We start from the raw sequence: 16,218 nt of genomic DNA on the forward strand, positions 1-16,218 counted from the left end.
GAAATTTACTTATTTTTAAACTGATTGAATCAGAAAGGATTGATTTAATCCTTTTAAACAGTTGAATTCTAAAGGACCTTGTAGACCATGCTGTTATGCCTTTCATTTTACAGATGAGACTCTGTTAAGAGTCTTAAAGCTCTAATTATATAATGAAGTTAGGAATATAGTCTGCAGCTCATCTGTTCTGCTCCTTAAATATTTATGCTACTCTACTAGGCAGTCACTAAAATGATAATTATTAAGACTGTGAGGAAACATGGAAAGCTGTTTATAATGCAAATGAAAAAAGCAGAGTGCCAAATGACTTAAATACTGTGCTTTTAACACTAGTGCAACACATTTGTGTACGTTTGGGGATCTGATTCATAATAGACAAAACCAAACACAATGTGTGTGGTATGTGATGGATAGGTCGGTGTGTCTTAATATTCTTGGGTGTTGCTGCACTCCATGCAAATAAACTTGTTTTCTAAAAATACTAAACCGACCATAAAGGAAAATGTGGCATCCAAGGGACTGTACACATCTGGGCAGCTGCCTGAATTGGTAACCTGACTTCGCAGCCTTTGCTGGAGAGCCCCAGTGCTGGGAGTGTGGGTGGTGAGGTTGTACCAACTAAAGCCGCTGAGACTCTCCCCTTGTTTGCCTTCAGTAAAGCCGTTTTTATCCTCTTTTATATAATCTACCAATCTACCATAGGTGGAGAATGAATTTTGTAGAGGATTGTAACTGCTATTATCCATCTCTACTGGAGATAGAACATGAAAAAATTGGCTTATGCTGAGATATAAGTGATTTGGATGAGACCAGAATATTTTGTCTCCCTCATTGGTGATTTTTACCTACTGCATTACAAAGAGTAATCGAGGGTGCTCCTTTCTCTGGTAACTTTGTAACTACTCTCTGGTTTGAGGAAAGGAAAAGTGAGCAAGATGACTCTGAAGACTTCATTGCACTTGGTTTTGCAATCTGAGTGTGATGGAATGACTTTTCTACGTGACAGAAAGCAACCAGGGAGAAAGCGTGAGGTAGCCACATAAACAATTTAGGTAGCATGTTGTTTCAAAGCCGGACTCTGCCAAGGATCCAGTAGTCATGCATATTTATCCATTGCAACAGATGCTGCTGGTATCTAGTGTAGAGATTCAGGTTGACACAACTACACACTTTTTGGTTGTAATGGCTATCTTGTCCTTTAGGTAACCCTGAAGGTCATTCCAAACCTTAGGGGATAAGCACACCTATTAAGATAACCTGCTGGGCCTGTCTTGCAGGTCCAGACTCTGGCATGTCCCTTATCTGATGCCTGGAATACTAATATGACTTGAGGACATACAGGTGCACTGAAGTTAGCAGTGGACCACCTGTGTCTGGCTTAGTATGTGAACTCCTCACTATGAGGTGAAGCACGGAAAAACCTGTGTCTTGTAACTGTGGAGACCACGCTTTTCTGCCTCCCCAATAAGTTACATTTTGTAGTCTTCAATTTGTCTGCCTCTTTCTTATGTCTCCCTGTGCCTTCCACCTTTGGTGGCTTATTATTCTATACTAAGTTTTCCTGAAACAGTGCAGAATATGTAAAAGTATTGACCATTTCATGTATTCTATAAATACACTCCAGCTATTAGATTCCACTGTCTAAATGTTTGGATTTTTCTGGATGATGCTTGGTAAGTAGTAGGAAGTATTTATTATTCAAGTAAGTGATTCAATTTATTTTTTAAAAAAAGATTTGTTGATTTATTTTGAAAGTCAGAGTTACAGAGAGAAAGGAGGTAACAGAGAGACGTCTTCCATCCACTGGTTCACTCCGCAGATGACTGTAACAGCTAGTGCTGGGCCAGACCAAAGCCAGGATCCAGGAGCCCCATGTGGGTAACAGGGGCTCAAGCACTTGGGCTATCTTCTGCTGCTTTGCTCAGGCCATTAGCAGGGAGTGGATTGCAAGTGGAGCAGCCAGGATACAAACTGGTGCCCATATGGAGTGTAGGCATCACAGGCAGTGGCTTTACCGCGACACCACAGCACCGGCCCCAGTGGTTTTGCTTTTCATATCACTGTGTCTTTCCTGCTAAAATGTAGTGATGTGATGTGATATGAAATCAGTTCCCTTCCAGGGAAAGGTAAAGGGACTGGGCGAGGGAAATAAGGAACAATGGGCAAAGAGGAGGACGCTGTGAGAGATGCTTAGGCAGTCCTGGCCATTAGATCTCTGAAGGTAGAATTAATTCAGTTTTCCACTTAGACAGTTTGTTTTATTTTCTCTACTCAAAGGTACATCCTCCTGAATTACATATTTTTTTAAAAAAGATTTATTTATTTATTTGAAAGGCAGATTGGTAGAGGGAAAGACAGAAAACATTCCATCTGCTGGTTTACTCCCTAAATAGCCACAATGGCTGGGGCTGGACCAGACCAAAGCCAGGATCCAGGTATCTGTACAGATCTCTTATGTGGGTATGCGGGTCCCAAGCACTTGGGCCATCTTCTGCTGTTTTCTCAGGTGGGTTAGCAGGGAGCTAGATCAGAAGGAGAGTAGCCTGGACTTGAACCAGTATTCCAAAGTGGGATGCCAGTATTTCAAACAGAGGCTTCACCTGCTACAACACAATACCAGGCCCTGCAATTATGTCTCTTACCCAGCCAGACTTTTACTCCACAAATCTCTTATTGCCAGTGGATGAAAATCTTATTACCCCATCATCACCAACCCTACAGCCTTCTCCTACCTGACCCGCAGACCCATATACACCATGAATTCCTTTATTAGTCACTGTTCCTAAGGTGGGGACAGTCTTTTCCATTTTCTCTTACCTTCTCCTGTAAGACAGGGCAAGAAAAAAAAAAAAGAGAGAGGGAGGGAAGGAATATGAATATGCAAGCACTTTTCTACACTTGATCTTAGCCCAAAGGCCAAGAAGCGATGCAAGCACTTTTCTAATAAGGAAGTGAATCCCAGCATACTAAATTGAATTACTTCCCAAAGGCTCCACCTTCAAATGCCACCACTTTGAGGCATGAATTTTTTTAACTTATTTAATGAATATAAATTTCCAAACTACAGCTTATGGATTACAATGGCTTCCCCCACCATAACGTCCCTCCCACCCGCAACCCTCCCCTTTCCCACTCCCTCTCCCCTTCCATTCACATCAAGATTCATTTTCGATTCTCTTTATATACAGAAGATCAGTTTAGCATACATTAAGTAAAGATTTCAACAGTTTGCTCCCACACAGAAACATAAAGTGAAAAATACTGTTTGAGTACTCGTTGTAGCATTAAATCTCAATGTACAGCACACTAAGGACAGAGATCCTACATGAGGAGTAAGTGCACAGTGACTCCTGTTGTTGACTTTACAAATTGACACTCTTGTTTATGGCCTCAGTAATCTCCCCATGCTCCAGTCATGAGTTTCCAAGGCTATGGAAGCCTTTTGAGTTCACCGACTCTGATCATATTTAGACAAGGTCATGGTCAAAGTGGAAGTTCTCTCCTCCCTTCAGAGAAAGGTACCTCCTTCTTTGAAGACCCGTTCTTTCCACTGGGATCTCACTCGCAGAGATCTTTCATTTAGTTTTTTTTTTTTCCCCCTCCAGAGTGTCTTGGCTTCCCATGGCTGAAATACTCTCATGGGCTTTTCATCCGGATCCGAATGTCTTAAGGGCTGATTCTGAGGCCAAAGTGCTGTTTAGGACATCTGCCATTCTATAAGTCTGCTGTGTATCCCGCTTCCCATGATGGATCATTCTCTCCCTTTTTTTTTTTTTCTATCAGATAGTATTTGCAGACACTATTCTTGTTTATGTGATCCCTTTGGTTCTTAGTCCTATCATTATGATCAGTTGTGAACAGAAATTGATCACTGGGACTAGTGAGATGGTATTGTTACATGCCACCTTGATGGGATTGAATTGGAATCCCCTGGTATGTTTCTAACTCTACCGTTTGAGGTAAGTCAGCTTGAGTATGTCCCGAATTGCACATCTCTTCCCTCTCTTATTCCCACTCTTATATTTAACAGCGATCACTTTGAGGCATGAATTTTGACAATTCACTTCAACAATGAATTTTGGAGCAATCAACATTCAGTCTGTAAGAAATAGTTGCCACTTACAGGTTTAGGATATGCTAGGCAGTGTTTTCGGCACTTTTTATGAATTAACTCATTCAGTGCTTACCACAGTTGAAGAGATAAATCTTATCATCCCCATTTTATAGATAAGTACATGGAGGCACCAACAGATTTAATAACTTTCTGAAGCCATGATACCAGTAGCAGAGCTGAAATTCTACCCCAGGCTGAATACAGACTGTGTTTTCAACCACAACTGTGAAATTCCATTAAAAAAATACAGTTTTAGATGTTTCATTCCCTTAAAATTTAAACTCTAAGTTCAAAACCAAGGTCCCTTTGTTCTAGGCTCCACCTCATGATGTAGCCCTGGGCCAGGTACAAGGAATTGCCCTATACACTTCTGTTTGCTTGCTGATTTGCCCTTCATCAATGATTAGTGAAGTTCTAACAGGTTTTGGGGACTTTTCAGTTTTGCTGGCCAGTTTTGTCAAAAAGAGTACATCAGCGCTTTGTCTTCTGTTCCCCCTCAGTTACTGATGTGAGATGGTCCACATGGCCATCAGGAATCTAAACCCAGAGATTTTATTACCGAAACAAATGATGTTCAGTGGGGAGTAGATTTACCAACTTCTGTGAAACCAAGTCAAATTTTGTTCTGTGCCTGAAAGTAGGCATTTTAAGCTTTGTGTGTTTGTTTTCTTAAGCAATGTTTTTATTACATGTGTGTTTGATATATCAGGTAAAATGAGGAAAGGTAACTTCTACGTCACTTTTCTTGTAGTATCAAATTCTGGAGTTATATTTAATTTATGCAGTTCTTCCTTGATCTGTTTAGGGGGAAGACAAGGCTGTTGGAATAAATAGTGAGGCTGGTTATGCTTAAGTTATCTTTCCTAGGCACTGTGCACACAGTATTAAACTGTTGGATCAGTTTATATTTTCTAGTAAAGACAAAGTGCTTAGCAAAAAAACAAAGCTGATGTCTAAAGTTGTTGAAGTTTGTGTACTGTTTCTTTTATCTGTTTTTCCTAGCAGCATACCATTTGTTAAGGTGTGATTACTTAGAGTTAGATGTTTTGAATACTCAAATGGTTATACATGTGCCTGTGTGTATTTGTGAACCAATAGCTATTTCTGGCTGATAGAATGACAAAAGACTGGAAGAGTATTGCATAGCTTGCAGGATGAGGCAGACAGTGGAATCACTTGTCACTGCCAGGAAGAATGAGAGCTCTGTCAACTGTGCCGTCTTGGGGTGGCCATCCAGGAGCATCTCTCAAGTTTTGGTTGCTGAAATGACTCAGTTGTGTTCATTCAGTGACGTGCTTGGAATTCGTGTTTCTTGGGAGGGAGTCAGGTTTGCTCTAACCTTAAGTCAGAAATTCATTCCTTGGTGGGGGTGAAGGAGCCCACCTAAGGCACATGGAATGGGAGAAGGAGCATTTCCAAAGAGAAAGTGGTGCTGTCTTATTAAATATGGGGACACAGGCAAAACCAAGAGATGCTTACTACTGACAAGGTTCAACCCCAAACCAGGTGGATTTAGATGACAATTTTAACTTGGAAAATGAGTGATTTGGCTGTTACCTGAATTCAGTTAAAAGTTACTTCTCTATATGAACAATACTAGCAGATTAATACATTAACAGATATTTTATGTTCATTATGAAAACTTGATGTTTTCTAATCATGTTGTAAGCAATGTTTACTTTCAAAATTATGCAGCCATATAATAACTTAAATCCACTGCAACCATCATCCAACCTCAGCAATTGTCTGCATCTTGCCAATTTTCTTCTGTTGATTGCATTCTAAAGCCTTATTTATAAGATTTTTATAACTGGCTATATAAAAATTCACAAGATTTAACACATCTGAGGATTTGGTTTAAGAACATATTAAATGGTCATTAATCTTGTGCCAGAAAAACTGAACAAAATGTGTAGCATTAATGCATTATTTACCTGGAAGTAGAATTTTACTTTTATCAGTTAGTTTTTTTTTTCTTTTTTGTTTAAGCATGTTGAAACAATTTCTTAATGTTTTTTTTTTTCAGGTTACCTCTTCCAAATTTGTCTACTAATCTTTGAGCTTTTAGGTAGGTCTGAACACTAATATGCATGCACATTGTGTGAAGACTGACGGTGCTGTGCCTTGACTTCTTTTGCAGTTGAAAGATGCATGAGTGTAATGCAGTCTGGCACACAGATGATCAAACTGAAGCGTGGAACCAAAGGACTCGTACGGCTGTTTTACCTGGATGAGCACCGGACCCGCCTCCGATGGCGGCCCTCCAGGAAGAGTGAGAAGGCAAAAAGTAAAAACCATCTTTAAATTCTTTGCTTCACTTGATGTAGTAACACATGGTTATACTGGGTAGGCTCTGTGGAAGCTTTATATCAGTGGAACTTTCATATTTTTACAAGTCTGGGAGTCAGTTGGTTATGGATATTGTGAGACAGAATAAGTGGTGACCATCTTTGGGGAGTTTAAATCCATAAAAGTTTTCTTATCCACGAATACTGGAAATGCTAATATTTCTTCTGTATTGGAGATACACTTTTTGTTTGTTTGTTTTGACAGGCAGAGTGGACAGTGAGAGAGAGAGAGACAGAGAGAAAGGTCTTCCTTTTTCCGTTGGTTCACCCCCCCCAACGGCCGCTGCGGCCGGCACACCCCACTGATCCGAAGCCAGGAGCCAGGTGCTTCTCCTGGTCTCCCATGCAGGTGCAGGGCCCAAGGACTTGGGCCATCTTCCACTACACTCCCGGGCTACAACAGAGAGCTGGGCAGGAAGAGGAGCGACCGACCGGGACTGGAACCCAGGGTGCCAGCGTCGCAGGCAGAGGATTAGCCTATTGAGCTGTGGCGCTGGCTGGTGATGCACTTTTCTAAAGTTGGGATATGAAGCCTCACAGGCTGAGAACTTTTATTTTCCTATGAAGTTTGAGGGACATCATAAGTTCAATAGGCTTTAAAATGTATTACCATATTATGAGCACAGTTAACTGGCTGATGAATTCATAGCACTGTTTTAATGATAATAAGTGAGATAGTTTTTGTCTGACTTCTAGGTAAAGCCTCTCCACACTGCATTAGTCTGGGTTACTCAGACAAACAGAACCAATAGACTGTCTGTCTGTCTGCCTATCTGTTATTGGTCCTGTTCTCTATTGATTGGCCAGTTGATTGATAGATAGGTTCATGAGAGGGCACTTATTAGAGAAATTGGCTAATGGGATTACGGAGGCTGAGAAGTCCCACAATAGGCCCTCTGTGGGAAGAATGAAGGAGCCTGTGGCAGAGCTCAGTCCGAGTGCGAAGGCCTGAGAGGGGTCACTGATCCAATTCCTGCAGTCTGAAGCAAATTCACCTTTCCTCTGCCCTTTTCTTCTGTCTGGGCCCTCAGCTGACTGGATGGTGCCCACTCAGCTTGGGTGAGGGCAGAACTTCAGTGTACCCACTCAAGGATCAGTTTCATAAGGAGCCAGTCACAGACAGGGCCAGAAATAATGCTTTACCAGCTATCTGGTATCTTGTAATCCAATCAAGCGGCCACCTGAAATGAACTCTCATACACCCCTTCCACACTTAGCATCAAGTCCTTGTTGAGTTCCCTGCAACATCTCTCTCACCTGCTCCCTCAGTCCTGTTTTCTTCCTTGGTCCAGAGTCTCTTCACTCTTCTGGTGGCCCATTGTGAAGTCGCTTGACCAATATCCATTTTGCTAGCTTATTGTCTTTATTGGTAACAGGAGACCTCAATTAAATAAGACATACATGAAAAACAAATACTCAGAGACTGACATGGCCCAGACACATCTCTTGTTCTCTTTCTACAGTGCTCTTGGCTCTGTCTCCTGTGTGCACATTTTAATCAAGGCAGTAGCAACATGGCCTCAATTATTCTGATAGAATAGGAAAGAGGCAGCAAGAGACCTTCTTCTGGTGCTTCTTTTTTAGGAACCCAGAATTCCTTTCCAGACTCTTCCCCCAGAGCAGACTGTCCATATTTGCTTTATTGGAGCTAGGTGGCTTCCCCACATCTAAATTAGCCATAAGAACTCTAGTTAGCCACCCTAATGACTTGAGGCCCCTAGAACTTGCCCCAGAGTTGAGCATAGGCTCCTTTTCTCGTAGTCATCTGGGGAATAAGTTAATACCAGAAGACTATCAGGACCCTGCCATTAAGGTAAAAGTGGGCAATCAATAGGCCAGAGACAGTTCAGCTTCCTGCTTCAAAATAAACCTGTAAACAGACAAAAGAATTTAAGTCTGAAGTTCTTACCAAAGGAGGAGATACAAACCTCCAATGTTGCCCTTCTATCTAAGTATTACTAATCTCTGCCTGTTACTCCATCCTCTCATATCCTGGCCTTTGTGTTTCCAGCTTTATCTCCCACTGCTTAAACTCTTGAACTTCCTACTCCAGTATACATGGCCTGTTCAACATCCCTGGAGCAGGCCTCACAAGCCTATGTCTACTTACCTCTTTGTTTGGGATGCCACCTTGTGCCTGCCCACTTCTCCCAGCCATTTTTTTTTTTTTTTAAGGATCTATATTTTTAATCTTATATGTATAGAGATGCTATTTTAAAATATAAGCAACAGAAAACTTATTGATATGTTTTAAATTGTTTTTATATACAACATTTTCAAAATCTGGAATGCAATTTGATAGGGTAAGGATAACCACAAGTATCTAGCAGCTATTGGACAGCTTGAGCCTTTTGTTGAGGGTAAAGTCATGGCAACATAGCATCAAGGGCGTGATATGCAGTGTTTCAGATTCCTTGGTCTGCTCCCAGATGTTCTCCCAGCCCTGTTTTTCTTCCACCCCCATAGCGTTCTCCATGACCACTGGTATATTCAGCTGTGCTATTCAATTGCTGGTAATTTTTTTGCCTCTATCTTCCCATGCATATTGCAGAGCATCAAATTCTATTTTAAGTTTTTAATGGCCTCCCTCCATAAATATGTAAATTATCAATTTGATATATTCATTAGCCTGCCTTTCCTACCAGTTTTCTTGCCCTGATGGGCACCCCTATCATTTTACTAAAATCTCCACTCATCCTGACTCATTGCTTCAGGAAGACATCATCAAGACTGTTCAGGAAGGTTAAGTCTTAGGTGGAGCTGGTTTTCAGCAAAAAGAGTAGGACCCATGTTTCATCTCTTGCTTTAAAACTACAACTTGCTAACAATGAAATTTTTATAGTTACTTTTTATGTTTAACATAATTTTTTTGTTTTTAATCTGTATAAAAGAATATGTTTGTCAGCCGTATAGCTGTGTATCTGATTTCCCTCGCAGTTCTTATCGACTCCATTTACAAAGTCACCGAGGGCCGGCAGTCTGAGATATTCCACAGACAGGCGGAGGGGAACTTTGACCCCAGCTGCTGCTTCACCATCTACCATGGCAACCACATGGAGTCCCTGGACCTCATCACCTCCAACCCTGAGGAGGCCCGCACCTGGATCACCGGCCTGAAGTACCTGATGGCCGGCATCAGTGACGAAGATTCCCTGGCCAAGAGGCAGAGGACTCATGACCAATATCCTCCCTAGATATCTGTTTTCGAGCTGTGTGAATGTGAAGTGAGCAGGAGGCTGTGCTTTGCTGATTCCCATAACTGTGAGGCTGAAAACCACTTTTCTTTCTGTGTCTTTATCCCTAGCATCCTTCTCACCCTCCTCACTCTCACTCTAAGTTACCAATTACCCAAAATACATGGAACCATAAGCTTGTGTGAGCTTAGGACCAGGATTCTTCTTAAGAGACCTCATTTGGTTCTGAGAGATATCCAAAGATAAAGTGTCCTAAGAGTGAGAGGTGCACATTAAATATTATTGTCTTTTTTTTAATTGTGTGGATACTGATCAGCTGTAAGCAGGAAGTATTGGTGTGGGTTAGAGAAAATCTTACTCTTTTATGAAACCAGTTTAGTTCAACATGTGCTTTGTGAATTCCAGTTATGTACCAGGCACCAAGCTCCTGGTATTTCTCTCTGTTTTTGACTTACATTGTAGAAATTGCAGTGATTGATACTCAAGGGGAAATTATTTTTTACTTAATAATATTTGACCCCTCTAAAGAACTTGAGAAACTAGAATCTAAGTAACAAACCTTGATTAAACCAATACTGGTTGATCTTCAGCACTGACAGGTTTATGATTAATGTGTTCAATCTGAAGGCGCCTTTCCCACTGGCTTGAGCTGGGCATGTGGCATGGCTCTCTGGCCTCCATTCCCATTTCTGTAAAATGAGGGTCTTGGGTTAGTTGACCTCGTTGGTTCCCCTCTTCATGTTTTGAATGACCTTAAAATACATGGGCCCTTGTCTAAGCAAGCCCTTGTCTAACTTTCTTTGTGTTGTTGGAATGTGTACCGTAATGTTTTTCCAGGATTGGTTTGTTGGAAAAGCCAGCTATTTTCCTTCTTTCACAGCACAATCATTGCAGGAGACTTCTGCAGTCCCAGATGTGTGGGGGTTTCTCTCCACCAGCAAGCAAGCAATCACTTTAGCAGGGAATGCCTGCTGAGTGCTCTCTAATCCAATTCAGTTCTGACATTGTCTACCTGGACACACTATCAGGTCTCACATTGAGCTTTTGGTCCCCAGCACTGCTCTGCCCCATGCCAATCGCATCCCAGGTAGCTTGACCTGTGCTTCTCAGTGACTGGCTGTACATCAGGATTTGCACACCCACTCCTTGGATTTGATGAATTTGCTCAAGCAGTTCATGTAACTCAGAGCAGCACATATGTTTTGTGGTTTATACAAAGGATACTGCAAGGAACAGATGAAGAGATGCATAGGATAAGGTATGGCAGAATGAGCACAGAGCTCCTTGCCCTCTATGGGTACACCACCCTCTAGGAACCTCTGTTTGGAAGCTCTCTGAGCCCTGTCCTTTTGGATTTTTCTAGAGATTGGATTACATGATAGGTGATAACGATTACTAGTAGACCATGTAGGGATACCCAACAAGGCCTGTCTATTCAGATTCTTCATCATTCTTTGCTTGCAGTTGTGGTATTGAGCCCCTTTGGAAGGAGCAGGGCTTTATGACTGACTCACTTTCTTGTGTTTGAATGGCCTACCTTGGTGAGGCAGTTTTGAGACAAAAATGTGAAAAAAACTAAAGCATATATTATTATATCACAGGTGGTAAGAAATTTGTACTGTTCTAGCTATAATCCTACAGTCAGGATACTGTTGGAGCACAATGGATCTATTCAGTCCATGAAAGGATTTTAACAGTGTGAAAATCAGAGTTGATGAGCCATGATGTTTTCATCAATAATCTCAGCATGCAGATAAATGCAACTGGGATTCATAAATAAACAAAGCACACACATAGAAACAAACTTTTGTGCTTTATTTGGTTAGTTTTATTCTTCAAAAAATCACTTATTTGAAATGCAGAGTGAGAGAGAGAGAGAGAGAGAGAGAGAGAGGACAAAGAAACAAACAGACATACAGATATATTTCCAATCTGCTAGCTCTCTTTCCAAGTGCCTGCAATAGTTGGGGCTGGGCCAGGCCGAAGCCTAGAGCCAGGAACTCACTCCAGGATTCTCATATGGCTAGCAGAGACCCAACTACTTGAGCCATCACCTGTTGCAATCTAAGATATGTAGTTCTTAACTTTTTATCATGTGACAAAAAAAGAGAAAAACCACTGGTTGGTAAGAACGCTTTTTGGGGCAAGCAGCAGATACCATGTCTTAAGTGACAGAGAATATGTTCTCATGATTGACATCTGAGATGGGGCAGTTCAGATGCAGTTAACTGAGCAGCTCAGTGCAGTCCCCAGCCTGTTGGGACTGTCCTGCAGCTGGCTGCCTTTGTCAGGGAGAGCTACAGCAGCAGCAGGCAGCAGCTCCAAACAGTCCTACCCAGAGAGAGAAAATTTTGTTATCACAGGTTTTTTTAAGATTTAGATTTTCATAGATTTAGATCTTTCATCCATTTTGAGTAGACTTTTGTGTAAGGTGTAAGGTAGGGGTCTTGCTACATACTTCTGCATGTGGAGATCCAGTTTTCCCAGCACCATTTGTTGAAGAGACTATCTTTGCTCCAGAGACTGATTTTAGTTCCTTTGCAAAGATAAATTTGTTGTAGATGTGTGGGTTGATTTCTGGAATTTTTATTCTATTCCATTGGTCTATCCATCTGTTTTTGTACCAGTACCAGGCTGTTTTGATTATAACTACCCTTTTCTATGTCTTGAAACTTGGTATTGTGATGTCTCCAGCTTTGTTTTTGTTGTATAAGATTGTTTTACATGTTAAGGGTCTCCTATGTTTCCATATGAATTTCAGCATATTTTTTTTCTATATCTGACAAGAATGTCTTTGGTATTTTGATTGGTATTGCATTGAATCTATAAATTGCTTTCAGTAGTATGATATTTTGATGATACTGATTCTTCCAATCCATGAACATGGAAAATTTTTCCATTTTTTGCATCTTCTTCTGTTTCTTTCTTTAATGTTTTGTAGTTCTTATTGTAGAAATCTTTGACATTCTTCATGAAATTTATTCCTACAAATGTGATTTTTTTGTAGCTACTGTAAATGAGATTGATCTTAGAAGTTCTTTCTCAGAATTGTCTGTGCATACAAAGGCTATTGATTTTTGTGTGTTGATTTTACATCCTGCCACTTTACCAAACTCTTCTATGAGTTCCAATCATCTCTTAGTGGAGTCTTTTGTATCCTCTCCATATAGAATCATGTCATCAGCAAACAAGGATAGTTTGACTTCCTCTTTTCCAATTTGTAACCCTTAAATATCTTTTTCTTGCCTAATGCCTCTAACTAAAACTTCCAGAGTTCTATAGAATAGCAATGGTGAGAGTGGGACATCCTTATCTGGTTCCAGATTGCAGTAGGAATGTGTCTAACTTTTCCTCCATTCACTAGAATGCTGGCTGTGGGTTTCTCATAAATGCTTTGATTGTGTTGAGGAATGTTCCTTCTATACCCAATTTGCTTAAAGTTTTCATCATGAAAGTTTGTTGTATTTTGTCAAATGCTTTTTCTGCATCTATTGAGATAATCATAAGGTTTTTGTTCTAGGTCCTTAAGATACATTGGTAACTCATTTAATTGGTGCCTTTCTTTTTTTTTTTTAACTTTTATTTAATGAATATAAATTTCCAAAGTACAGCTTATGGATTACAATGGCTTCCCCCCATAACGTCCCTCCCACCCGCAACCCTCCCCTTTCCCACTCCCTCTCCCCTTCCATTCACATCATGATTCATTTTCGATTCTCTTTATATACAGAAGATCAGTTTAGCATACATTAAGTAAAGATTTCAACAGTTTGCTCCCTCACACACAGAAACATAAAGTGAAAAATACTGTTTGAGTACTAGTTGTAGCATTAAATCTCAATGTACAGCACACTAAGGACAAAGATCCTACATGAGGAGTAAGTGCACAGTGATTCCTGTTGTTGACTTAACAAATTGACACTCTTGTTTATGGCCTCAGTAATCACCCTAGGCTCTTGTCATGAGCTGCCAAGGCTATGGAAGCCCCCTGAGTTCACTGACTCTGATCATATTTAGACAAGGCCATGGTCAAAGTGGAAGTTCTCTCCTCTCTTCAGAGAAAGGTACCTCCTTCTTTGATGACCCATTCTTTCCACTGGATCTCACTCGTGGAGATCTTTCATTTAGGTTTTTTTTTCCCCCAGAGTGTCTTGGCTTTCCATGCCTGAAATACTCTCATGGGCATTTCAGCTGGATCCGCATGTAATTGGTGCCTTTCTAATTTCTTTATGTAGGCACAACTTGCTATAAACTTTCCTTTTAACACTGCTTTTTCTCCTAAGTTTTGATATGTTGCATATTTGTCTTCATTCATTTCCAGATAATTTTTGAGTTCTCTTTTGATTGTTTTCAATGACCCACTGTTCATTCTGGAGCATGTTGTCAGTCTCCATGTGTTTATATATATTCTAAATATTCTTGAATTGTGATTTTCAGCTTCATTCCATTGTGGTCTGAGAAGATGCATGGTATGATTTCGATTTTTTTGAATTTGCTTAGACTTGCTTTATGGCCTAGCATGTAGTCTTCCCTTGAGAAAGTTCCACACATTGGTGAGAAGAATGTGTATTCTGCATCTGTAGGATGTAAGGTTCTATATATATATCTGTTAGATCCATTTGTTCTACAGTGTCAATTAGCTCTGTTGTTTCCTTGCTGATTTTCTGTCTGGTTAATTTGTCCATTGCTGAAAGTGGAGTATTGAAGTGTCCTATTACTGTTCTTTTTTTTTTTTTGGACAGGCAGAGTTAGAGAGAGAGAGAGAAAGGTCTTCCTTCTGTTGGTTCACCCCCCCAAGTGGCTGCTGCAGCCAGCGCACAGCGCCGATCCAAAGCCAGGAGCCACATGCTTCCTCCTGGTCTTCCATGTGGGTACAGGGCCAAGCACTTGGGCCATCTTCCACTGCCTTTCTGGGCCACAGCAGAGAGCTGGACTGGAAGAGGAGCAACCGGGACAGAATCCGGCACCCTTACCGGGACTAGAACCCAGGGTACCAGCACCGCAGGCAAAGGATTAGCTTAGTGAGCCATGGCGCCAGCCTCTGATTACTGTTGTATTTTAGTCTATGTCTCCCTTCAGATCCATTAATGTTTCTTTTAAATAGCCTGTAATTAGGTGTATATACGTTTAAAATAGTGACATCTTCCTGTTAAGTTGATCCCTTAATTATTATATAATGCTCTTTTTGTCTCTTTTAACAGTTTTTGTTTTAAGTCTATTTTCTCTGATACTAGGATGGCTACCCCAGCTCTTTTTTGGTTTTTGCTATCATGGAATATCTTTTTCCATCTTTTCACTTTCAGTCTGTGTTTATATTTGTTGGTGAGATGTGTTTCTTGTAGGGAGCAAATAGATGGGTTTTGTTTTTTATTCCATTCAAGCATTCTTTATCTTTTAACTGGAGAGTTGAGGCCATTTACATTCAAGGTAACTATTGATAAGTAACGACTTGGCCTTGCCATTTCCTGTAAATATTCCTGTTGTTTACTTTGGATTTCCTTTGTACTTCTACTGGGAGATTTTCTTCCTTTACCTTCTTTCATAGTGATGACTATGTTTCTGTGTTTCCCTGTGTAGCACATCCTTAAGCATCTTTTGCAAGGCTGGATTTCAATTTCTGTTTGTTATGGAAAGTCTTTATTTCACTTTTTTTCATAAATGAGAGCTTTACAGCCTATAGAATTCTGGATTGGCAGTTTTTTTTTTCCTCTTAAGAATTTGAATATATCTTGCTCTTCTCTCCTAGCCTATAGCATTTCTGATGAAAAGTCAGTTGTGAGGCTGATTGAAGATCCTCTGAAAGTAACCTGACATTTCTATCATGCACATTTTAGAGTCTTTATGTTTTACTGTGGAGAGTTTGACTACAATGTGTCATGGTGAAGATCTTTTCTGGTCATGTCTATTAGCATTTCTATGTGCTTCTCATACTTGGATGTCCCTTTCTTTCTCCAAATTTGAATAGTTTTCTGTAATTATTTCACTCAAAAGTCCTTCTAATCCATTCTCTCTTTCCACACCTTCAGGAATTTCTATGTCCCATATGTTGGACTGTTTGAAAGTAACCCATAAATCCATGACACTGTTTTTTGTTTTCTAATTTCTTTTTACTTTTTGGTCTGATTGTAAAATTTTCAGATATTCTTTCTTCTGCCTCATGTAGCCTGTTGTTATGGCCTTATAACTAATTTTTTATTTGCTCTATTAAATCTTCATTTCTAATATTTCATTTTGTTTTCTCCTTACAATTTCAATTTCATGGGAGAAGTTTTCCTTCTTGTCATTTTCAGATTTCTTTAGTTCATGAATTTGCTTCTGATTACTTCTAAATAATCCTGTGATCAATTTTTTGATTTCCTTTTTGGAATTTCATCAGCCTCATCATCCTCACCTCCTAGTATTGAAATGTTGTGTTCTTTTGGGGGTGTCATGTTATGTTCCTTATTCTTGTTTCTTGAATTGCTGCATTTATTATTAGGCATTTGTGGTGATACTTATTAGTCCCCCCCCCCCCCCGTGATGGCTTTTATCTTTGAACTATGCATCTGTGGCTTAGTGGAGT

At 40.3% G+C, this 16,218-nt stretch overlaps 1 protein-coding gene across 1 annotated transcript in view; it reads left to right on the forward strand.

Annotated features, from left to right (window-relative positions):
* The window catches only part of PLCH1 (phospholipase C eta 1), a 289,851-nt gene that overhangs the window by 174,714 nt on the left and 98,919 nt on the right, over positions 1–16,218 (forward strand). The window contains exons 3-4 of the mRNA XM_070072610.2: positions 6,255–6,401; positions 9,400–9,643. Of these exons, the coding sequence (XP_069928711.1) occupies positions 6,255–6,401; positions 9,400–9,643 (391 nt within the window). The remainder of the gene's footprint in view (positions 1–6,254; positions 6,402–9,399; positions 9,644–16,218) is intronic.

Source organism: Oryctolagus cuniculus, chromosome 4 (genome assembly GCF_051225735.1).
Source record: "Oryctolagus cuniculus isolate XC-2025 breed Fujian yellow rabbit chromosome 4, ASM5122573v1, whole genome shotgun sequence".
NCBI classification, from domain to species: Eukaryota; Metazoa; Chordata; class Mammalia; order Lagomorpha; family Leporidae; genus Oryctolagus; species Oryctolagus cuniculus.